This window comes from Strix uralensis, chromosome 4 (genome assembly GCF_047716275.1).
Source record: "Strix uralensis isolate ZFMK-TIS-50842 chromosome 4, bStrUra1, whole genome shotgun sequence".
Taxonomy (NCBI): Eukaryota; Metazoa; Chordata; class Aves; order Strigiformes; family Strigidae; genus Strix; species Strix uralensis.
Window position 1 is genome coordinate 121,359,796 of NC_133975.1, and position 25,047 is coordinate 121,384,842.

The window sequence follows — 25,047 nt, forward strand, 5'->3', positions numbered from 1 at the left end:
AGTGCCAGCCAGAAAGGTTCTGCTAAAGAAGAATAAAGGCCCTGAATAACACCTCAGCTCTTCCTCAGCAATCAGGGGACTGCAGAGACAAATGGCTGGTCTCGCAGCAGCACTACAATGAACTGTGTCTCCAGCTTCTTGCAACCTGCCTGTCACCATAGTAACTTGGTGCTGCCATACAAACAGACACCGAGCTGGGGAGGATTAAGATAGCAACCAGCTCTTTTGAAACATTTTCAAAACAAAGCAGCTTCTCTCTTCATCCATTTCCACAGCGGAAAATAGCTTGCTTTGGGTTTTGGTGTTTTTTTTGGTTTTTTTTTTTTTTTTTTTTTTTCCCCATGAAGAACATACTGTAGAAAAGCAAAGCTAATTAAATATTTCTTCTGCATTGTATCTGAACACTTTGACTCTTTGAATAGCTGGGTGAAAAGTGTCATATGTTGTGTGCAATACTTATAAATTCTGTTACTCTACAACATAGGAAGGTACAGTCCCTGCTGGGTACCTAATACCAATCACCAAAGCTTCCGAATAGGTGAGACAGCCTTAATTGCAGTCTATAGGCTCACTGTGCCCCAGGTTAATTTCTAGAAGTACATAAAAACATTAAACTCAGTACCCTACAGCTGTGATTACAAGGTGGAAAAGGCACAAACACCTCTGCGCCTCACTGCCAAGCACGACTGTCCGCAGGAAGCTTAGGCTTTGCATACTCACTTTTGAGTCTCACTGCACCCTTAGTCAGAATATCTCTCATTAGGAACCACATAATTTATCAGAAATACGTGGTACACAAGGGTCAGTCTTGTTCTCTCAACAATTATTTACTTTCTTCTGGAAACACATTTTTATGTCTGTTGATTCCAGCTAAGACTCTGACTAAGCATCCTGAGTCAAGGTGACATGCACTATTACTAAACTCTACACAGATCAAGTCTGTACACAACAGCATTTATATGAAAAGGTATTTCTAATCCATCCAGAGCAGTAATAATTAGGTGGGGCACATTAAGAGTTTCAGTTATTTTTGTGCTAAGCAAGACCAAGCAGTTCCACCCTTCCGCTGGAACCACAGTAAGTGTTTCTCATTCTAGAAGTCCTTGCTAACAAACAAGGGAAGGAAAACAATTGTTTCAGTCCCATGCTGCCAAATTTCCAGGAGGTGTCAGCCACATTATACAATCCAAGTTCTCAAACAAGGTACATCTAGACACCATTTTTTCTTCAACAACTGCGTTAATCTACCGCAGCATGCCTAAATGGTCCTTTACACAATGAGAAAAGTGATCTTAAACACTTACAAGTACATTACTACGAAGTCAGATGAAGCTTGCAAAGTTTGCACTTGAAGGTGCAATATTTAGAGCCATACAGTCCCCAAACACAGGATCCTACACTTATCCCTCACCATACTGTAGCACTAGTACTGCCTTGGCATGCAGAGGCAAACACCAAGCTCACAGAAGGCACTTCTTAGTCTGGCATAAGTTTTTCAGGTAAACACAATCCCACCGAGCACATATTCTCAGGACATTATTTCATTACAAATAAGGGTCCACAGTGCTTCTAGACAGAAGGAGTAGTCAGGCACATGCAAACTTCGCAGGTGGGTTTGCAGTTTTGGTGTGTTTTTTTAAAGGTCTAAAAAAGCTGGAGGAGTTTTCCATCCTGTGCTCATATTCTTTAAATTACCTCCTACAGAGTATGTGTTTTCACTAGTTAAAAAAACCAAACATTCTCATTCTTGTCTACAAAGACAGACTTCTACATTAATTTTATTAATAAAAAACAGAATTAAGATTACAGAAAACCATTTTAGTTCTGACTTTATTTCAGGGGGCTTTTTAATTATTATTAGTTTTATTCCTCATGGAGGTTGCCCCTTTGCACATGACTTATCTGCCTATATGACCTGCAAAAAGAAAGACTGAAAAGAACATTGGAGAACTCACAAAAATGTTCCACCCAGCTGGGTACACTCCCAGGTGAATACACCCTAGGAGATGGGGAAGAGACACAAGTAGTTTATCCTTCTTACAGCTAGCATTTCAAATTGTATGCTATTCTAGCTGTCATGCACTCAACATTGCAAACTTTTCTTCGTAACTATGACAGTTCTGAAAAAATTAAATTATGTTCTCAAGCCAGTGACTCTAGGAGTCAGAGCCTTAAACGTTGCTGTAAAGGCTACTCAAACATTCAGTTTATCCCACAAAGTGGCTGGCTTAGTTTATGAGAAAAGGAGAACTGCCTGTTTTGGCAGGTGGCTAGAGAAGAAATCTTTAAGTTCCGAGCTAGACTATTTCTGTCCTGGCATAATAACGAGAACTTTAAGAAACATTTTTTCTCTTGCTTTTTCAGATCTTCTGTGCCATAAGAACTTTCATTCAGGTGATTTTCGATTACCAGCTGGATTTTTTTCTCGTATTGCTGGAAAAAGTGTGAAGAACCAGGTTGAGTTCTGCTAGTTTGAAAAGAAGAAAGAAAAAGGCACTGACATGCCAGTACAGATATGTACTGGTGATTATATCAATTTGGCTTAAATTAGATACTGATTTTGCAGTTGTGTTCATAGGGACAAGCTCACACGTGGTCTCAATTGTTTCTCCAGCCAAAGACCATGTTTCCTTGGCTTACATGTTGTGTGGCAAAAAAATCGATCACTGATCCTGACTAATAACTAATATTATGCCTTTATTTTGTTTAAGCTTTCTTCAAAGCTAGTGATTTATGTAAAAGTTGAATGGTAAGATTAAAGCCCCTGAAATTCTCAAAAAAGTCCAAAGCAGCTAAACTGAGAAGAATGAAATGTAGTTTTCATCCTTTTTGAAGTCTGACCTGTTTAGCTGTTCAGGTTTAATTTAAACTACTTAATTCTAATGGGAATATGTTTAGTTTAATTCTGATTAATTTCTTTATGCATTCTAACAAACATTTTTATAAGTATTTTTAAAATTTATTTCTAGCAGATAGTTGTATTTGAGTTGTTTTGGTTTTTTTAAACAAGAACTAATGAATAACCTTATAACTACTAGAATGCCATCAACTAATTCCTAATATAGTTCCTATGTACGTATGAAAGTACTACAGAAAAATTATCTGCAGCTCCCCCATTAAGTTTTCTGAAGTGTTGCTTTATACAGGTCAGATGCCACAAGTCCCTCTCAAGAAACTACATTTTATTTTCTTATTATGGAATGTCAACTTTTATATAATTACTATTCTATAATGCTTATAATATTTGGCAGTTATAGCAGTGTAGTATATACAACGGTCAAAGGATGCATTCATAAGCAAAAAGCACGAAATATTCTCTGGCAAGTGGGATTAAAAGAGTAAGAATCAATGATTCCTGCATAATTTAAACTGATCAAAAAGTTTCAAGCTCCTACAACTATAAACTGAAACTTTTATAATTAAAAGATAAAAAATACAACAGGATATTGACAGATAACTAACACCGCTGACTTTGTGAGCACTCACAGCTCTAACAGAAGGATGAAATTAAGACACTTTCACATTTCACTTCTGTGAATTTCATTTCCACTGGGGGGGGGCGGGGGGGGGAGATAGGATGTACAAATTGCTTTCGTTAAGTTCCATGCTTTTCCAAATGAAAGAACACGAATGACATTGCTGATTCAGGCACTCCAAACACTATTAATACCAGTTTATACCCAGAATTTGTATCTTTTATACACCTTAAGACTCTTGATCTAAAGCTAAGAAAAGTCATCCTAAGCCCTCTAGCAAGTATAAACTGAAGTCTCTTTAAATTCATATAAATACTTCATCTGCTCTTGTACTGAGATTTTCAGTTGGTCAGTTCCTTAGTGGAGAAGAGCATCTTTCTGAAAAAGAACAGAGCAAGTACTATGGAAAACAGTCCTTCCTTAAAGTTATGCTGTGTGAAGGCATCCCCACTGATTCCATCTGCAAGTCGCTATAAAGGGTTCCCTTAACCTGATACCATTTTTGATAGCTATACCATTCACAAGTCTAGTTCTGAAAAGATCCAGAAACCACGTCTAATCCCACCAAAAGACAAACTGCCAAAACACTCATCTAAAATTCTTTAGGTATCAGTGGTCACAGTCACTATAGCAAGTAATTTGGCACAGCAAGACCAGAACAACAGATGAAAGTAGCCTGTGCTGGGCCTTCCCATCTATACTGTATGCAGTTCAGGAATTTTGCTTTAGACTATCTAGCCCGGTGTCCCAGACCAAACATGCTTTGAAGCTGCTAGGAAAGTCAACCCCAGTGACTGATTCTTATGTACTCCTTGAGGCCAGAAGCACATTTGGTGCACACCTGCAATGGAGGTTCTGGTTTAGTTTCTTCCAAAAGAAAGCCAGCTCATGCATACCAAAATCATTCTGCAATAAGTGGGGGCACTCTCTTCAAAACTGTGCTACTGCTTTGAATCAAAACCCTAACGTAGAGGTAGATGGTTACCAACTACTGTCTCGATTCTCTAGGCCTTTTACCTACTCATAAACCGCTCTGGCTCAGGACTCTTTTCTGGACTTAATTTGTAGCTTTCAGCTCTTCATCACTTATCAAATTTTTTCCCATTTCTGCCTTTTCCTGCCAAACTCTTTGCAGCAACTTTTCTCTCTAAAAGCCATGTTCAAATAATACACACCAGCTAGAAACACTCAAGTGAAATAACCAACTAATTTTCATGCAGTATTTCCACTACCCTAAGATAACACTTCCTTCTTTGTTACAAATGGTGCAACTCATCACATTCAACATCCACTAGAAAGTGAACTTTTGTATTACAGGTCAAGATGTTGCTATTTATCTGGACATTTTACTTAAAATGCTCAAGTTCCTTAAGCAGCTATGCTCATGATTACAAGTGAGCTACGTTACCTCATCACATCATTAGATGGTGGTACAGATGAAGAGATGTTCTTGAAACATTAATACCTGTCTTAGGTGTCCATTTTCCTCAAAAGCACTCTCTGAAGTAGCTTAAAATTAATGTGGATATGAAGCTATTACTTCACCCCCTACCAAGTGCATGTGCACATTCAAACCTTATTCCTTTCTGAGCCTAGGTCAAGTAGGGTCCTGGCATTTTTCCAGCTTAGTTTCTGGTCTGCCTGTGCTACTTCTGTCCCTCAGTCAAACCATATGTGAAAGAGTTTGATGTGTCCAGGGCACACCATACTTGGAAGGAAAGGCCTTCACAGCGGACAATACAAGACTAAGATAAGGAAGCCCAGCCTTAGCCACCGGCTGCAGAAGTTGTAACCAAGTGCTAATGGGCTGAAGTGAGCCGCTAATGGCTGTCACTACATTTGACTTTAGTGTGGCACTACTTAAAAGAAGCTTCCTGAAAGAAGTCTAAGGGGTTTTTTACTTCTAGAAAGTCTCTAGTTAATAACCTCTTTTGCTGACAGCTACTGCCTTAGTTACACATACTTAAATGCTGGAAGGGTTGTCTTTGAGGTTCTCCAGTAGTCTCAGGTATCCCATGCCTACTGGAGGGGATATGCTCATGAATGCTTTTGCCAGTGGCAAGCCCTATCAGACTTCTGTGACTGATGAGACTTTCATCAAGCATATTAAGAAGTAAAACTTCAGTCCAGGGTCTTGGGACTGGCGAGTCCTCAAAACACAAGGCGTTCCTATCATCCCAGCATGATTCAACTTGCTGTCCAAAAAACAGATCCAGCAGCCTTTGATCTTCAAAGATGACAGGGAACAGCCTTTAAGGCAGCCAAATGCGTCTTTCTACATTACCAGATTGCTACAGAGACAGGCAGATGGGTGGAGCAGCCTCCGCGTTCCTACCATTAGCAGCCCAGTTCTGTGTTAAATTATAGCAGCACAGAAGAGTACATATGGCAAGTGGGAGAAGAGATCCCAAATTCAGCTGTGCAGCTGCTAGGTGGGACCACCCTGTTCATACACACATTGAAGAGACACTTGTTTTGCTACACTGATGTCAGAATGAGCCAGTCACAGAAATGGCAGAACTGGACACTGGTTCCTGCTTCAAAGGGACCTTTCACTAGTACCTAGCTACATCCCACGTTTGGAACTATTTTAACACATCTATGTGAATCTTTTGTCTTTAGGACAGGTACAGGTCAACTGTAGCAAGAAATCAGATGCACAAACAATCAAAGCTACATTACTACAGCTGAGAATAAAAATTTCTTACCTCACCAAATGCACCTCTTCCAATCACTTTTATAATTTCAAAGTCATCTCGATGGAGTTGCATTTCCTTTACCAATTTTGTAAATGGTCTTGCTGTTTAAGGAAAAAAAAAAAAAGAAAATTCAATTATGAAGAGAAATATTGTAAGCCAAAATAATCCATAAACCAGAGGTCAAAAGTACTCATTGCATACCCAGTGCAACAGCAGGTTTTCAACTACTATTAGAACTATAGAAAGAAGAAATATTAATTACACTATTAAATTAACACTTACAATTTTTTGAAAAGTTCTGCCTTGCTGCCAGTGAGTAAAGAGCAAAGTAGTCTTTCAGAAGGATTTTCTCCCCCCTTTTCTTACCATTCTGTGAATCAGCGAAGGACCACGTGAAAGGGAGAGCACCGATTCATTACTGGTAAAGCCTAGAGAAAATCTGTCCTATCCTTCAGCCACCAGAATAATTATCTTCTTAAGCAGAGTTCAGCTTTACTTTTTATTATTTCAGCTAGTACCAGTTAAAGCTTTAACAACCCATTCTCAAGAGATAGCTGTGTCTACTCAATAGCAATGAAACCATTTTCTACAAGATCTGTGGCTAATTTAAGATTTTTACTTTGAACTATCTTTTTTGTTAAGCAACATTCACCAGATCTCAACTGGACCAAGTATTGAAGTGCTGAAGCCTAAAAGATGTCCAGCTATTAACTAACCTACACTTACTTTGTTCTGGTGGTCCCACTGGGTTCAAGACTTTTCTCAAAATATCTGCTTGATAAGTTCCACTGTACCTGCAGATCCCATCAACTTTCTCCTCTCCAGTTCCCATTCAGAATATTTAGCATGACAGCATATCACAGGATAAGGATTACTGTTTAGATACAACTTCTGTTACAATTCACTATTCTAAGAAGACCAAATCAATAAGGAGAAACAGTGGTGCAAGCTGAACTGCACAAGATCAAGTATGGTGTCTACAAAGCAGCAGCTTACACCTAAGCACAAAAAAGATTGCTCTTCTTGACCTCATCACAAACACTATTAGACTAAAAAGACTGAAGTTTTTAAACACATGTATTTTTCCCATTTGCAACTGAATAAAACATCACAGAACTACTACTTGTAATTCAGCCCAGGCTCTTCTTTTACCTCACCTTACATTACCATTAAGCTAATGAGTTATAAGCCAAACAGAATTCCTACAAGAGGGGTCACTGCCTTGACAATGTATTTCAGATGCTAACACAAACAAACCAAACCTTACAAACACACAGAAGATATGGAAGCCAGAACTGGAGATTACAGACTTCAGTATGAAGTCTAACCAAGAAAGCTTGAAAACCTCTCAGCAAAAATTCATAATGGCTAATAAAATTCAAATATAGCTGTACTGAAGAATAGCCGTGCTGCTCCTTTGTACTCAGGAGAGGTGTTATTGAAAAGGTTTCCTTCACAAGTAATACCCCTTTCACTGGATGTTTCTTGCCCATCCAAATGACAAAATTTAAGAATAAGACTCTACTAGATTTTCTGCTAGATTCCCCATTTCAGCTGGGCAGAAATGCCAACCACAGTGTCTCCCACCACAAGGCCATTGACACTGTCATCCCAAAACCCCAAATTTATCCAGCAACACCAACTCAAACTAGTTCAAGATGCATACCAGTCCAATCAGACATCTATACAAGTAAACACCACTGCTGATAGCTGTGATATATATATATCAGCTAGTTTTCAAGGTTCTCTTGCCTCCTTCCCTTCCCATCAATCAGGACAGATTGAGGAAACGTGACTACAGATAAGAAATAAATGTTAAAGTTCCATTACCAAGTTATGGATAGCTACTACAGAATGCAGGTCATTAGACTAAGTTTGCAGAACACCAGCTTCTGTTATTAAAATTCAAGAGGAGGGGAAATGAAACCCAGTAATTTTACTTCTGGAGGATACTAAGCCAAGAATAAGTTCCCTCCCCCCCTTTTTTTTTTTTTTAAGAAATAACCAATTTTAGCAATAATTCTAGTCAGTAAACAGAATACTGAAATAATTTGTTTCAGTATTTATAAAAAATCTTGTTGCTTTAAATGGATCACAAGCAACTTTCAAAACAGGAAAACACAAACCTACACAAGTTTAAGCTGTCTTGTACACTTAAAAAAAATTCCCCTTATTTCTTTCATTTTTCTTGTTTTGTTAACTGGTGACAAAATATTTTATTATTTTGTCTGCCGTTTTCCTTGCACTGAAGTGTATCAAACTTCACCTCGCTAAAACTGGGATTTGGTTTAGAAATGCATTAAGTCATATTAAAGCAAGTGAATGCAATTAGTTTTATATTTTAAAAGGTAATAAATATTATGTATCAAGCAGAGCACATACCTAAATTTGAGTAAACAGAAGAAATAGTGTCTGCAGAGAAGGGCATTAATGCTGTCTTTCTAGGAACTGTATCCTTCGAGAAGGAAGGATTGGCAGACCTCATCTGCTTTACCACCATTTCAATTCAAAAACTGCAGGAGTCCTAGCTTGGTCCTGCTTTTTGCATCTGAATTGGTCAACTGAAGTAGTACATACTAAAATTAATTAGTTTAATACACGTAATTGAAAAAAAGTATTCCCTCCTAAAAGGAAGTACTGTTTTTAAAAGCTACTTGTGCACTTAACTAATGTTAGCTTTTAGTACTTAGCAGGTGTTGGTGTTCAGAAACACTGCAACTCCAGCAGTCTCTATCCTGGAAAGCTAAGCATCAAACATGGATATTTGAATGTACAGAAAAATTCTAAATTGGATAGGACTTCCCCTGAAATGGAAAAATTCAAGTCTTTGTCAAGGCATCCAAGATTCCTTAGAAGTAAATACAATTTGAAAATAAAACCTAATATCCACAGAAGCTCATCATCACAGAGACTACACCAGAGGTTATGCAGCAGATCGGAGCTCAGAGGAGGCAACACACCAGTAACTAATTTAAACTGATATTTACTATACTGGCATTTTGGAGTAGAACCCTGTTTACACCAGGATGTGACCTGCTGCTTTGAAGTACTGGATTAGAAAATTTTTACCTCTTAGTAAGTTAAACCAAAACATATTTCCAATTTGATTTCCTGCTCCCCCACCTTAGGAGGTTACTGCTCCTCAACCCTGTAATACCCAGATCAGTAGCATGCACAGAACTGGCAAAATAGAGGGAGCAGAAATTTGCACCAAAAAGTATCAGAAAGCTGTATTCTTTGTGCTTGCCAGAATGATGCCAAGTGATACACCCATCACTATATAACTGGTAAAAAGCACCAGCTTCTCCTTTTACAGATCATTATTTTATAAATAGGGAACTCAAAACAAACTTCTCTCTATATACTGGAATGAATAATTACACTTCACTGATTAGTTTTGATCCTAATATTAAAAGCAGAACTTATGATTTGGTCTTGATTTAATACTTAATGAAAGTATTTCATTCTGGCAAACAGAAGCATTAGCTGTACTGGGGGTTTTGCTGGCAGTGATTACTGAATTTTGTTATATATACTGTTGTCAGGGTAACATTAGCTGAGAGTAATCACAAGAATTTGTTTATTCATGACTGTGAGGCTGTAATCAGAATTTGGGATAGGCGTTCTACGTGCAATATATTTGTATGTATCACTGCTTTTTCTCTCAAGCTGCTTTTGCATTACTATAGTTAACACTTGTTTGGAAGAAGGGTGTTCTCCATAAGGCCACACAAGAAAAAAAAAAAACAACTAATTTTAAGGAGCCAAGAAATTTATGCTCTCAAGATTATAATACAAAACAGTGACAGTCAATGTTTTGATCAATATTCATAACGGGAAGTGAAATGCCAGCATTTATTTCTCCACTTGAAAACCAGGGTATGTATGGAAGACATAATTCTCCACCCACCAACAAATTCTATTCCGATCATATTCTCCTCTTTCCCTGATAGATGAGACTAGGATATTTTGTTTGCACAAAAAGAAAACATCAATTTCAGTAATTTGAAAACACAATTTGGAGCGCAGTCATAGGCAAATAGATTTCTAATTTAGGTTTGTGAGTTGGTGCAGCTATGCTGCAGCCACTTTGTATTATGCCACCTGATAAAAGATATTTGAAGTCTGTTTTCAGAACAAGTAAAAGCTGCAGGAAATGCCAGTGGACATGATCTGGCACAGTAGATTGGGCACTCTGCACTGCTACCCCAGGAAGGGGTGTACACCAGCCTCTCTCAAGGTCAGAAGCATATGTCAAATTTCCTCTCATTTCTTTAAGCAGGTCAAGGAGCAATGGTAGTATTGTCAACACCACCCTCAAAAAAATAATAGGACGACTTTTCCCAAGCTAGAATGTGGTTAAAAATGATTAGTGTAAAGGTATGTTTTGGATTTTTACTTTCTGTTCAGATTCTGAACCATTCAATTTATGTCAGTAATTTACCATCTGGAATCACAAAAGCTAGCACCTTTACATTACAGTGGACAAAAGACTACCTGCTGGGTTTATGGTAACTATGGCTTCAGTGGTGGAGTTACCCAATGACTCCAATTTGAGGACTCCTGCGTATTTTGTTAGGCCATGCAAGTTTCCAGAAATTCAGTCACAAAAATCACTGAGTTGAAGCTGCCAAATATTTAAGAACATCTGATGTTTTCTATCATTGGCAGCTTAAAAGTTTTAAATAAATGTGACAACTACAAGAAAATAATACAGACTTACAGGTCTCTTTCAACAATTCAGGTTGAAAGGGACCTCAGGAGGTCTCTACTCCAACCTCCTGCTCAAATCAGTCAATATTGATTTCAGAGCAGATTACTCATGGTTTTGCCTGGTCAGGTGTCAAAAACTTCCAAGGATAGAGACTCCACGGCCTCTCTGGACAATCTATACATATACTCGACTGCCCTGTACCAGACACAGTTCAGAACTGATCTTGTAAGTGATTTGGTGTTTAATTCATTATATAACACGATGATAACATTCAGGTAGATCTACCCAGAAGGTATGTCCAAACTGTCTGGTCATACAGAAATTAATCTGCCACCACACTCTCTTTATCTACTCATCCCCTTTACAAAACATTGTGGTAGGAAACTATGTGAATTGCAAAATATTAATGTCAGGGAAACAACAAAATGACGCAGATAATTGTCTGTGGAGCCATACTCCCACCAGGCAGATCCAATATTTTAAGATGTTTTCTTTGGAGGAATAACATGAAAGAGCAGCAAGTTTTACCATTTCCCTCCAACATCCCTCTTAACTTACATTCTAGAAATCAAGTAACTTGTTTGCCCTTTGTGCAGCCTTTTCAAAGAAACAGCATTCCTGTGATATTGTTACTAAAACAGTAGGCTGACAGGTTTAACAAGTTAGTGCTTGTATACATGTCTTGGGAGATACCCACACCCAGGTAGCCCCAACCTGCTTACTAGGGTGATAAATACCTGTTACAACCCACACTTGAGTTTTTAAAGTAGTACAATCCTCTTGCTACCTGATTGTGAAATTTTCCCTGTATTTTAGAAATGTAAATTTTTGTTAATTCTTCCATCCTTTGTTGACCCCAGTCTTAATTTTTCCAATTATAGATCCTTGCCTCCCTTTTCCTGTGCTGGCCTGTTTCCTCTTACTGTCTACCTCCATGAATGCTTTTTTTTTCAGTCTGGTTTCCTAAGGAAATAAGGTATGTGTGATCACACTGCTTGGCAGTCTGCGTCCATTCTTCCCGTGTGGTGCCTTTTGATCCCAGTGAAGACCCTTAATATCACCTTTACCAAATTTCACTGAAAGTGTCCAAAGATACCAAGTTGCTACAAGTTTTATAAAAAAACCTGGCAGTGAATAGTATCATCTCCACTAAGGGAACGGCTGCAGCAGGAATACAGCAGTCATCTGCTTAGCTGGGCAGCCAGCACGTACTAAAGTGCAAAACAGACATACCTTGCTGTCCCTAGTCATGGAGGGACAGTAAAACAATACTGACAAAGAAGAGGGAAGAAAACAAGTGTAGAGCAGAAAAGGGAAGGTAGTACAGTGGGAAGGGCAGAGGGTTATTCCACTGAGCCTAGTAAAGGAGGCAAATCCCAATTCTACAAGAAGACAAATTTCAAGTTCTGTTCACAAGCAAGAGGTGACACATTCTGTGTTCTCTGACACATTTTCTGCTGGGCCTTTGACTTCTGCCATCCCTCCATCATGTTTTTATAACACACACACACACACACACACTTACTCTGTCTGCCTCTTGCTCAATGATCTGATTCTTCATCATTCATCAACATCCATTAGACAAGTAAATTCAGTGGTGCAAGACTTTGGTTATCATTACAATGACACAAGCTCCACTGTGTTAAAACCCTGAGAAGCACAACCTGGTTACCTCTTGCAAAGTGCTTACAGCACTTGCAGAACAACCTCTTGATACGGGACACTGCTTCTCAACGTGTCAGAGTCCCCTTTATCGCCCAAGCAAGGCCATCCAGTTTTGTAGTGCCTGGCTAGTCAGTACTTCCTAATTTTAAGATGTTCTCTTCTAACAGTATTTATCTGAACTGAAATGCCAGTAGAAACAGACATATACACTAATACAACACAAGAAAGTCTGAATCTTCTTGAGACTGCCAGCATTTTTCAAGAGAGTAAGTGGTAACTCTATTATTAAATATTGCATTGTGATAATCTGGTAAACAAACGTTTTTTAAAAACCTCAAACTTTTCTGAAGAAGTAGCTCACAAAGATATCCATTTGCAGCCACGATTATGGATTTTGCTTCATTTTATTTTACACATGTCAGAAGGCTTTCACAGAGTGCCTGACCACTTTCAGTCAGATACCTTGCTGGCACTCAACAGAACCATGAGTTTGGACATGACTGGATTAGAATTACACGCAAAGTCCTCAAAGGTTTAAAAGAATAAAACTGTCATTATTTTTAGGCATAAACCAAGACGGAGTGCTCATAGCGTCTACATTTTACTTCACGAGCGGCTGTATCAGTTAGAGAAGAACTGATCCTGGCATTTAGAATTTGTATATTAGTTTGTGATAACTGCATGAAAAAATTTATCACCATGTTAAAGGGTAATGGCATCGGGAAACATTTTGAAGAAAAATATTGAGTAGTAGTTCCGGTGCTGATACTATTAGCGTCGCTAAATTTGCCAGCAGAAGAGCAAGGCATTTACCTTGAAACATCATCTGTGTTCACTGTTATTTCTTTTTGTGTGGCAAACCTCAAAAGCAAGTACCACACAGAAGGACTCAATCCACAGCAATACGCTACCATTTGCCAGTTCGTTGATGAATGTTACCACAAACACTTAATAGCTGGCTATCTGCCTGACTAGCCCATTCACTGCTTTTCATGCTTACAATGAAAGGACAGCAAAGATAATACTCAAGATTTGTACAAACTACTGAGGAACACGCAGATGGTTCCCAGCAGTCCAAGCGACAAAATGAGTTGCCGGTTTAACTCCTGTCAAGGCCACCGTGCGTCTCAGAGCTAGACAGCAACAGAGTTCGAGCAGGCGTGGGGAAGTAAGCGTTGACTATTTGCTGTACTCATATACATGTAAGACAGTAGCTTATCTACAGAAAAATAATTGTCAGGTAAAATAAAAACTACATGCCAATCAGACCTAAAGGTAATGGCATATGCTAATGCTACAATGGATGCAAGTACAAGGGAGAGGAGGCTTATATATGGGACCTAACAGAGCAGGAAGCTCACTGCCCAACTTTCTCATCTTCATGTTGTGTGAACTGTCATGGAATAATCCATAATTTAGGAAAATACAACTTGGTCTCTAGAACCAATTCAGGCAGTGTTTGTCTTTTTTTTTTTAATAGTGAAGTGGACCTTGGAAGACAGAACTGTTAGTGCTAAAACTGAAGAAAAATGTGACTGGGAATAGCATTTAGTTTGGGAAACCCAGAAGCGACCTACTATCCACACAAGCTTGGTGCAGCTTCACAATATGCAACATTTTAGCATACAGCTATCAGGACACAGACTTTTTTTAAGCAGGATGATACATTCTGAACAAGAAAACCTGCACCTTTATGAATAGTAACCAGGGTATTTCAAAAAACACTCAGAACACTCAGTAGCTTAAGTTCTAGACCACCTCTCACAGGAGAATTAAGAAAGCTCCTAGAGAATCTGTGTTCCTGACTGCAGTTTGTAGTCCATTTTTTCATACCTCTTTTCAACTTGTCTCATTTGTCTGGGAGAGGGAAAGCTGCCACACCTCTCCAACCTCTCCCTAAGGTTCCCAGCTCTTTCAGCAGACTACACACCAAACATGGGCTCCCTGGTGGTCTATCAGCCTCTTCAGCCTTGGAGACTTCACTGATCAATCTATTGTGCAGAAGCCCAATAATGTCTGCAAATTGTCACTTTCTGAAGAGACTGAAATACGAGATCTTGCTTCTACTTGAATTTCATAAGGTTTTGAAAGGTGGTACTTTCCTCCCTCTTAAATCTTGCTAAAAAAATGCAAAGAAAAGATTACTGTTCCACAATAAAGAATCTTTTCTGCTCTTGAGTAACTGTTGATATCCAGTGCCTTCTTAAGGTTCATCTTCAGGCCTTTTATTTTCCTCCAGACAATCATACCCAGCCCAGAAGACACATGCACATCAAATCGTATACAGGCTCTTTGAATTACAGATATTCCTTGGGAGTCTGACATCCCAGACATTTGAGACAACTGAATGGGAAGCTGCACTGAGACCACTTTAATTGAGGAAATCCATTTTGCTGCCGAAAGAGTTTGTCCTTGTTCCTTCCCACCATGTTCCACCATTCTATTGTCTGGATCATCATTAGCGTTCACACGGTATGTCAAACCAGGAAACATTTCCAGGCGAAAGCTAACTTGTCTATCCCACCCCTCCCACTGAACCATTCACCCAAAGTGACTCATATACAGCTGTGATGTTGGAGCCCCAGCCCAAGGCAGGCAGCAGGATGAAGCTGGGGAACAGCAAAATGGCCTTTTTTGGAATTGATGTGGATCTGCCTTGGACTGCAGTGAGCTCAGAAGTACTACACAGGAGTCTGTTTATAGCCAACCTACAGCACATTAGGACAGGATCTTCGAAGATACATGTCAAAACACTGTAAGAAAGGGATGGCAGAAAACACCACAGAATACAATCTCTGTTTAATATAGCTTTATTTGCACCTGAATTTTTCTGTACTCCTAGTCCAGGGCCAGATTTTGCAGATGCTGAAGATGCCATTTAAGCCACAGCAAACGGTGACCACATAATGAAGCACACCAGTAATGGAAAAATCATTTCAGGCTTCTACATGAATCACTAGTTCCAAACAGTAAAATTTCAACGATTCAGTTTCTTTCAATCCATAACAAAGTTGTAAATATTACTAAAATCCACTATTTTATTTCATGATCAATAACCTAGAAAGCAGAGTTAAATTTTTGTAGAATAGTTTGAGAATTATGACTGTCCAGAAAAAACCTTTGATATTGTCACTTATTTTTCAGATAGTTTCAAACTAGAGATTAAAAAAAAATCTCAAACTTGAGCTCACCCAAATTTCAGTAACATATGAATGAATCTAAATTTCAGACCCGGCACCTCTTGCACACCCTGATAAGAAATAAAACAATTCCAATCTGATGACCACACCGTGCTGATATAAGCTTACATACAGTTACATTAAGATGACACCACTTACATCAACGTATGAGCAAAGTTCTAGTTTTCTGACTGCATGCTTTAGTCTTAAAAGTAAAACTTAGCAAGACAAACAGCATAACTGTTTTATCAATTATTTACAGTAAATACACATCTTTTATTGCCTCCAGATATATGCAAGATGTTCTCTCAAGTTACTAAAAACTTAATGTATGCATTATGTAACAGAACAATTCATACTTTACATTGGTGCTGTATTTACCACATGCCACCTCCTTTATTTTAAAGGTTAGAGGTTTCTATTAATAAGCTCTTCTTGAGAAAGCACCTGACACAAATGCACTTACAGTGACAGGAGAGAAATCCACCTTACAAGGTATCCCTTTTCTCTGCTTATAAATGTAGAGTGAAGTAAAGATGTAGTTCAATGACACAACTGAAGAGGATCGCTGCAGCCAGAGGGGCAGTTTCACAGATCTGCTCTCTTCCTTGTATCAGCTGTAACAAATTCAGCTGGTCTCACCTCACTGACATGATTCTGCTTACTAAACCAGCAGAACCCAACCTACAAAGACACATAATGCAACTATCATCCTGTAGTTTAACAAATTGAATCATCACCACTGAAGGGTCAGGAAAGGCTGTTACACTAGCGGAAGCAAGAAGAGTAAAGGAGCGCAGCTCTTTTTCAGAGGCCATCATCTGAAGTAGCACAGATCAATGTGAGATGAACTACCCATGTGACGGCCTTCTCAGCAGACTAGTTGCTGCAGAGGTGGCCTGCCTTGGTGTTAACACCCTGGGAGCTGCACGGAAAGTTGGGTAAGGGGGCACAGGCAAATCACAATTACCCTTTTCCTCATACTTCAGTTCTCAGCCAGATCAACACCATAAACCAGGAAATATAAGACTAAGGGGATGGGGCATTACATCAGTTTATAGTGCTACAGAACTGCCCCTGATTTTTTCTTTTTTGATGGCTCAAGGCTGCAACACTATGCATACAAATACCCTAAGCTGTTTTCAATTTTGAGAGTTCAGATAGCAACAGCTACTTTAACCACAGGTGTGGCACATCTTTCTCTTCACTTCCGTTTAAATGGTAGCAGGCAAGAGGATATTTTTTCAGACATTACTCACCCTGTTTCAGAACTTCCCTGCAGTTCCAGATCTAATTAAAAGGTCAATGAAAGTCAGATTTTTGCCGTAGGAAAAGGCCACGAAGACATGCAACAAGCAATTACTGTAACCAGGCACTAGAATATTTGAAGTAGCTCAAGTTACTCAGAAGCAGAGACGAGGGAGATTGTCTTTAAATCCGCAGAGAATAGCGGTAAATCCCATGCTAAGATTTGCTACACATTATAATGAAAGGCTCAGAGTAGCTTTTTTATTATTATAAATACTTTCACTTCTTCAGGTCCCTCTCTAGACCAGGAACTCTAGAGCCAAAGCCATTCTGCCTTGCTCTGCTCCTTCCAATGCACCTGGCTGGGAGCAACAAAGAGGAAGAGCATTTACAGCAGCACTATTTTCACTGACTCAAAGTGCTAAAAGTCACTACCAACGTAACACAGGGGAAGCAAAGCATTGGGAGCATGGTCAGCCATCTGCAACAGAAAAATCCCTGGGGTTTGGGGTACTGAGAAGGCAAGCACATCTCCAGAAGGCAGGATGCTTCCTGACACTTACTTTCTCAAAAAGGATGTAAAGAGAGTAGAAAGGGAAAAGAAATACATCTCCCAGCCTTCCAAGGTGTGATGAAAAATATCCAGATAAAGCAACATGCTTGTAATTTCACTGTGCAACTTTTCCTTAATGTCCGACACTGATTCAGCATGTTCCAAAATTTATCTGTATCTATCCCCAGGCTTTCCATATGCTACACTTAAAATTTATATTGAAAAAGGAAAGTCTAGATTTTGCAAGGGAAAAAAAAAAAATCTACTGGAAATCTATGAGGAGATCCTAAACCTGGCCTTAGATGTAGATTTCTAGAAATGAAGTCAAACTGGGTGGTTCACGGATCATCAGCAGTATAGATTTTTTAAAGTGCTCATGTCTCAAAAAAAAAGCCAAAAAAATATTATTAAGAAATAAATGGAGAAGTCTGCAGAATTTGGTTTTAGAATATTGCCCATTTAAGTTATTGGTTTGCTAAATAGCATCAACTAATTATTTTGAAGTTTCAAACCAACCAAGATCATAACACCTGCTATTAAATAAGAATAAAAACCCATGTAAAGCTTATTTGGAAGCAGGTTTTTTTTTTAATACACATTGAATAGCCCTGAAAGAAAACAGTTTGAATAAATGATACTTTGGAATATTAGGCACATGACAGTTTATACATGTTCAAATTTTTTAACTGTCCTTTAAACCAAATAGCTGTCCTTAGGGAAGTCAAATCCTGGAACAGTTAAGAGTGAATTTTTAAAATCCAACTGATTTAGAGCATGACTAAAGAGCTTTAACATTGCATGTATATGCAAAGCATACGGAACAAGAATCTAAAAACAGAACACTGTGCCTTTTCCTAGACACATTTCCAGGTCTCCAAGCATTATAAATTCAGCCTTCTCTAGTACAGTCGGGATGGAGTTCTTCCTTCTTCTCTCCCCCTCATTCTGCATTTTTGTCACACTTCCTCATCCAACTTTTTGCTAATTTATGTACAGTACACTGAATAAGCTCTTTCCCTTTATCTCAGTATTTTGTGTATCAAAGAACACACTTTTGGTTTTGTTTAGTATTTTTAGTTCATCTTTTCCTAACATCTTTGCCAGATGTCTTTCAGAAACTCTTAAATCCAATTTCTGGATTGTGATTTTAGACAACAAGCTCTCAACAGACTGCCAGCCCACATGACACACTGTTTAATGGACATGCTTCTAGGTGTTCCCAAACCTCTTGTAGGCTCTTGGAAGCTTATACCCTCCACACTACCATTCCAAACCAGAACATACCTCCCATTACTGCACGCTTCGGTGTGATCAGCAGCAGCCCAAACTCCCTGTGTTCTATCTTCTTCCTCTTTCTTGCATATGCTTAAAGCCAGTAGGAAACAAAAATTTGTTCCCTGTCCTTAGCTGATACCAAAATTACTGCTACTAAAAGTATTTCAATAATTAGATTCACAGCTGTAAATACCACATGTCACACCTTTACGTCTTGCTCCTCAGATTTTCAAGGTATCAAGTGAGGATCATCCCAACAAGTTTTTGTTAGCTGCAGTATCTGATAGAACATTCTGCTTCTAAGCCTATAATTTTAAACACAACTTTTCAGTTTTGTACACTCCTCTTTACTTGAATTTAAGAGTAAGATTATCCACACGTCATCTTTGTTTAATAAGCACTACATCCATAAACCTTTTGCCCTAAGATTTATTTCCACTTATTTCCATGCATTTAAGTAGAGAATTCCTTTTCCTTCCTCATTCACAGCCCATTTAGACAGGTGTGTTGATTTGAAAACAGAAAATCAAGTAGAGGACATTCAGAACAAGCTTGTAACAGGCTGGCAATCTCCAATCTTCATCTATACCTCAGGCTCCATTCTGTTGGCTTCCAACCTGTTCCTTTACTCACACTTGAAAATAACAACCAAACATTTGGATGCTCAGTGCAACACCAGGGTGAGCACCTGCATGCCAGTACAGATGCAGCTAGAAAACCCTGCCAGTGTAGACGTGCTTTTATAACTTTCCATTTCCAGAGTAGGAACCAGTGAAGACACATTAACTTCCTTCCAGAAATCTTCTGTCATAGTACATGGCCTCTGAGGAGACCACAAGCAGAAGATGAGACCACAAGCAGAAGAAGGAATTTCTGCCAACCTTCAAAATACTTTAAGCTGTTGCAATGTAACTGCAAACTAGTATCGACATTGAGTCAACTATTTACACAGAGAAAAGCCAAATAGTTGCCTTTCTACTTCCTTACACATCCTATTATCTATATCCCATTCCCTTCTCTTTTTCCACACAGAATTTAGTATTTTCCTTTACTAATTTATCTCCAGTGTCATCTAAGTAAACCTTGGCTACTTTGCCCATTCAGTGATTGTTTTAGCTCTTAAGTAGTATTTTCCACTTGCATTGACTCACTTTAAAAAAACATTCAGTCCCAAACCACCATCTTTTAAAGAGTGTCAAATTTTCATTCTTGATACTGTAGTTCAGAAAGGCTAGTTTAATTTTAAATGTTAGCACTGTGGAGCTGTGGCTATGTAATCCTTTTGTTCCATAACTTCTTTGGAATTTTCTAACAGAAAAGACTGGAAGAGATGTAATCTTTAATTTTTTCCTTTACTTTTTCATCTCTTAAGATTCTCAGTCTTTATGCCACTTCCGTCTTCTTTGTTTTAACCTACATGAAAAAGGTGCTCAGGACTGCTCGTTTAGTAACGCATCGTTCCATCTTTGGGTTGCCACTGCAAATACAGCAAGGAAATGAGTATTACCAACTCTTCGTCGTTTCATGGCCTTTAAAGTAACATGCAAGCTTTGATCTGGTCTTATAGGCAGGCACACACACAATGCAAGTCTGTGACAGCGATCTCCAAGACAGATATCATGCAGCACTGATGGGAAAGAAGGCTGTGCTTATAAAGCCTGCATTTTTGTTGTTCAAATCTTCTGTAAAGAAGCTCAAGTCTTGGAGACTATTCTTCCAGCAACCATCCTAATGTTTATACCCTAACAGTCACATAATTTCACTTTTTTAATGATTTCTTGAAGTTTAACTCATTTCCTATATAACTTGAATTTTAAAACAAAGTTCATAGCAGCATCATTTATTAAAAAAATCTACGTCCACAAAATCTTAAAAAAGTAGTATCAGGAACAGCTATGTGTTGAACTATTCCACTGTATTATTTGCATGAGCAGCAAGTGTCACTTCGTCACAATTTCTATTATGGTGCTCAGACTGCACCACTACTCTTACACAGGAACAAAAACATACCTAATTATTTTAAGAAATTTTACAATAGCTGAGTTGTTTGTGCAGTTGCTGGCAAAGTTCACCCCTGACTGACTGTTCAGCTGTATTTCAAAGGAAGGAAAGAAGCCAGGAGCATTTACAACTGTATTATATGAAATAAAAATTTAAGAAGCTGTCCTCTTCTGAAGAACCACTCTATAAGAAATGCATTTTCAAAGACCCAAGAAGTCAATTCTGAGTCTCATCTTTCTTGTGTGAACATATTTTAACATATTAAAATCCCCCAAAGTCTAGTAAGAATCTTCCAGTTACCACATATGAAAAATTTTTTCTTTGAGTATCATCAGTTCCATCTCTCCTTCAAAATCTTATTTAAGAGATATAAGCTCAACTTAAAAGTTTTCCTTAAAGTACAGGCTACCACTTCTGGAATTACCTGGTAAAGACATCTGGCCTGACCACTGTTTGTACTTAGGACTTTAAGTGAGCTTTTCCCAATCCTTTCTAATTCAGGTACCTGCTTACTTTTTATTCCAATACTGCAAATTTTAATTCAAATGCTTTGACTCCTCAACAATCTATTTTTGGACAGGTGTTAAAACATTACAAGTAGACAGTGTTGATTTCCTCTTCCACGAATTGTTACGCACAGCTAAATTTATTTCCTTGCCAATTAATTTTTTTTTTAAAAATACAAAAGTGATAACTAACAGTCTCCACCTAAGTCCCTCAGAAAACAGAGAGGATAGGTTCTTAAGTGTTATACAGGACATGAGGGGGGAAGGAGAGATGAGGGCAAGGAGACTGAAGTAAGAAGTAGGTCTTGCCCATGCTTCCCTCTCCCGGAAAGATAATCCATTATCTTTCACCAGCTGTCACCCATTTCAGAGCTCCCTGCAGAGCTCTGAAGGTAAATTACTGGAGCACATTTTCCAGTAAAGTCTCTGTATTATTTATTCTGTAACTATCAAGCATATACTTGAAGTAAGAGCTATTATTACCAACATGCACAATGACATACTACAGCCACTGACGCAAAACATCACTGCAGCAATGTGTACGCAAGCATGCATTGCTGCATTAAAGACATCACTGCAAAGTGCCTTCTCTAAATACAAATAGGACGTAAGAAGTAAAAAGTCTGAACAATGAAGTGAAAGAGGAAATTAAGGACATGAGAGGAGGGGGATGATATTTCTCAGTAGTTTTAGGCAGCAAGACTCAGTCCAAAAAAGAAGTTATTGCCATTACTTCACTGCTTCTTTCCACAAAGTATCTGCACAGTGTGCAGGTACCTCCCATGAGGGAAGCAATACACTGCAACCAGAACACAGTGTGAACAACTTCCATACATCAATCACACACACAGCTGAGGGCTCATAACCACAGCATCTGAACCAACTATAAAACACTTCGAACAAAGTTTCTTCTGAAAAATTAACACATTATAGACTGCTCACATACATAGTCTTTGCCCCAGAAGAGTAATGGACCATTACACAGTACTGGCAATGAACGCCTTCATGACATAGCTGAGAGTGTATGTTCTCTGCAAGGATGTCTATCAAACTTCCAGGCATTTAAGAATTATGAGAACTTTTAAAAATCTTACTATTTTCCCAGGAGTTTGCTGTAAGCAATGTACTCAAAAACACAGATATAAATTCATTATAAGGAAAGTCAAGCGTCAGTTAGGATACCCTATTAATAATCACAACTAAAAGGATTCAGTTCTTGGTTTTTGTCCTATTTGTACATAGTTATCCACATCATTGATAGCACTTCCCGTGCTATTTTCCATATATCAATATGATTTTGAACCACTGAATTTGTTGTGCATTTTGGTTTGCTAAGTGCACTGTCATCAAGAATATCAGCATTAAAACCATGTTGTAAATCCAACTTCATGTAAGTCATACAAGCTCTTTATTTTACAGAGGAAATCAAAAAACAGCAAATATCTCCCATTAGATCTTTACAACTATGAGGAAGGTTTGCTTCACTCTGTTGTTAGCAACTGCTTAGTCAGAGTCCTTATAATGTCAGATATAGGGATATTAGGAACAGTACTAGATAAGAGGTCCCTTTGTGATGTGAGAACATATCTAGCAGAACAACTGTATTTTTCGCAAAGGATGATTCAGGCTTGCAGTTATGCAGGGATTGCAGGCTGTTCTGACAGCTCCACAGAACAAAGCTTTAAAATACAACTGTTATCAAGGCTGACAACGAGACATAAGGAAACCACACTTGGGAAAAAGCACTAGACGTAAAACATAGGTTCAAAGTTCCTGAAACCTGTTCTGGCAATTCTCTTCCAGGAACAAGGAAACTGGTGCTTTTACTAAATACATGGCAGAGTAACATGAACAAAATTTAGTTTCCCATCATTGACAAGCCTAAAATTTAGTTAAAAGCTTGCCAATACATACATTCAGACTACGCAGTAAAATGCCAGCCAATCAGGGTAAACACCTAAGATTACCAAAAAATGAATACTAAATTTACACAAGTTGTTTCAACTATTTTATCAACAACAACAAGAAGATTCTATTTCACATATTTCTTTTCATTCTGAGAAGTATGAGGAACAACTGTTTTCTATTAAAGCAGCCACGATGTTAATTAAATTTGCTAACACAGGGGGGAAAAAAAAAAAAGATGATACTGAACCACAGAATAATTTTAGGTTGGAAGGGATCTCTGGAGATCAGAGTCCAACCTCCTACTCAAAGCTGAGATAACATCAAAGTTCAATCAGGTTGCTCAAGGCCTTGTCCAGCTTAGGTTTACCTCCCAGGATGGAGAGACTATTGCCTCCCTGGGTGCCTCTTTCAGTGCCTGACCATCCTCAAGAGAAATATTTTTTTCCCCTTACACATAGTCAGAATCCTCCTTGCCACATAGCCTGTGTCCATTGCCTCTCCTTCTTGGTGGTGCACCTGAGAAAAGTCTCCCTCTGTGCTCCCCTAACCACTCATCTGGCAGTTGAGGATCACAACCAGATTCTCCTTCTCCAGGCTCACCAAACCCAGGTATCTCAGATTTTTCTTGCACGTCATGTGCTTCAGGCCTTGTCAGTGGTTCTCCGCTGGACTCATTTCAGTTTCCCTGTGTTTTTTCTGTACTGGGAAGCCCAGAACTGGACACAGTACTCCAGAAATGGCCTCAAAAGTGCTGTAAAGAGCAGAATAACCACTTCCCTCAACCTGCTGGCTACACTCCTGCTGATGCAGTCTGGTACACAGCCAGCCTCCATTTCTACAAAGATGCACTACCAACTTCAACTAATTGTTTACCAGGATCTCCAAATCTTTTTCTGCAAGCCTGCTTGCTAGTTGGTCATTCCCCAACTTTTACAGCTCCACAGTGCAACACTTTGCACTTGTCATGCTGAACTTTGTGAGGTTTTACAGTGTGAAGGAAATAAAATGCTGGTATGCAAAAGGTAAAGTATAGAATGTAATATCTATCCCACCCTCAAAGAGTGCCTGAAACATTAAACAAAACCTTTATGATGTTTAATACTACTCACAAGAACAGGAAGTTTATAACTAGACTATACCTGTAGCTCTGATTCTGTCAAAATCAGCCAGGGCACATCTCTTCCTGCTCTGAGCCACTCAAATGCATGCATATCTTTAACGTTGAGGATAACAACTGCAAAGCCCGTTCCTAAGAGCAGCAAAAGCTTCTCCATCACTGAATTATTTTAAAAATTAAAAATCCCCCCCTTCCCTCCTTCTCCAAGTGTCAGGTCTTTGGTCTTTACAATTCACATCAGACACAGTCATCTTCAGGATGCACGGAGATTATTTCTAGCCATGGATGTAGACCTGACTGGGTCTTGCCTGCCTGTGTCAAGCCTGACCAGTACAGCCCTGCTGGTACAGCTCTACATCAACCCAGTAAATCCCGCTGGCCTGCAATAACAGACACAGAGTGATAACCACAGTTCAGTTGCCTTAATAACCAGTAAATACTTCTAAGGGTAAGATTACGACAGTCTGTGGGCCTGATAGAGCCTCCAGTTAGGTATCCCCACTGTATGTTGTCCTGTATTATGTTATCTGGAGTACCAGGCCAGCAGAACCACAGTTTAAAAACAACTGTTTAATATTGTCATTATTCCCAACTTAAATGTTCACTGCCCAGGAAACCAAAGGCTGAACTGACTGATAATGGAAATCTTCAGTTACATAACAGAGTCATGCAGTTAATGCAGTCAAACTTAATTCCTCCATGCGGC

General features: G+C 38.8%; 1 protein-coding gene across 13 annotated transcripts in view; it reads right to left on the reverse strand.

Annotated features, from left to right (window-relative positions):
• CDC42BPB (CDC42 binding protein kinase beta) overlaps window positions 1-25,047 on the reverse strand; it is a 99,812-nt gene that overhangs the window by 64,103 nt on the left and 10,662 nt on the right. For all 13 annotated transcript variants that reach the window (XM_074868842.1, XM_074868840.1, XM_074868839.1 and 10 more), the window contains exon 2: window positions 6,185-6,276. In XM_074868842.1, coding sequence (XP_074724943.1) covers window positions 6,185-6,276 — 92 coding nt within the window. The remainder of the gene's footprint in view (window positions 1-6,184; window positions 6,277-25,047) is intronic.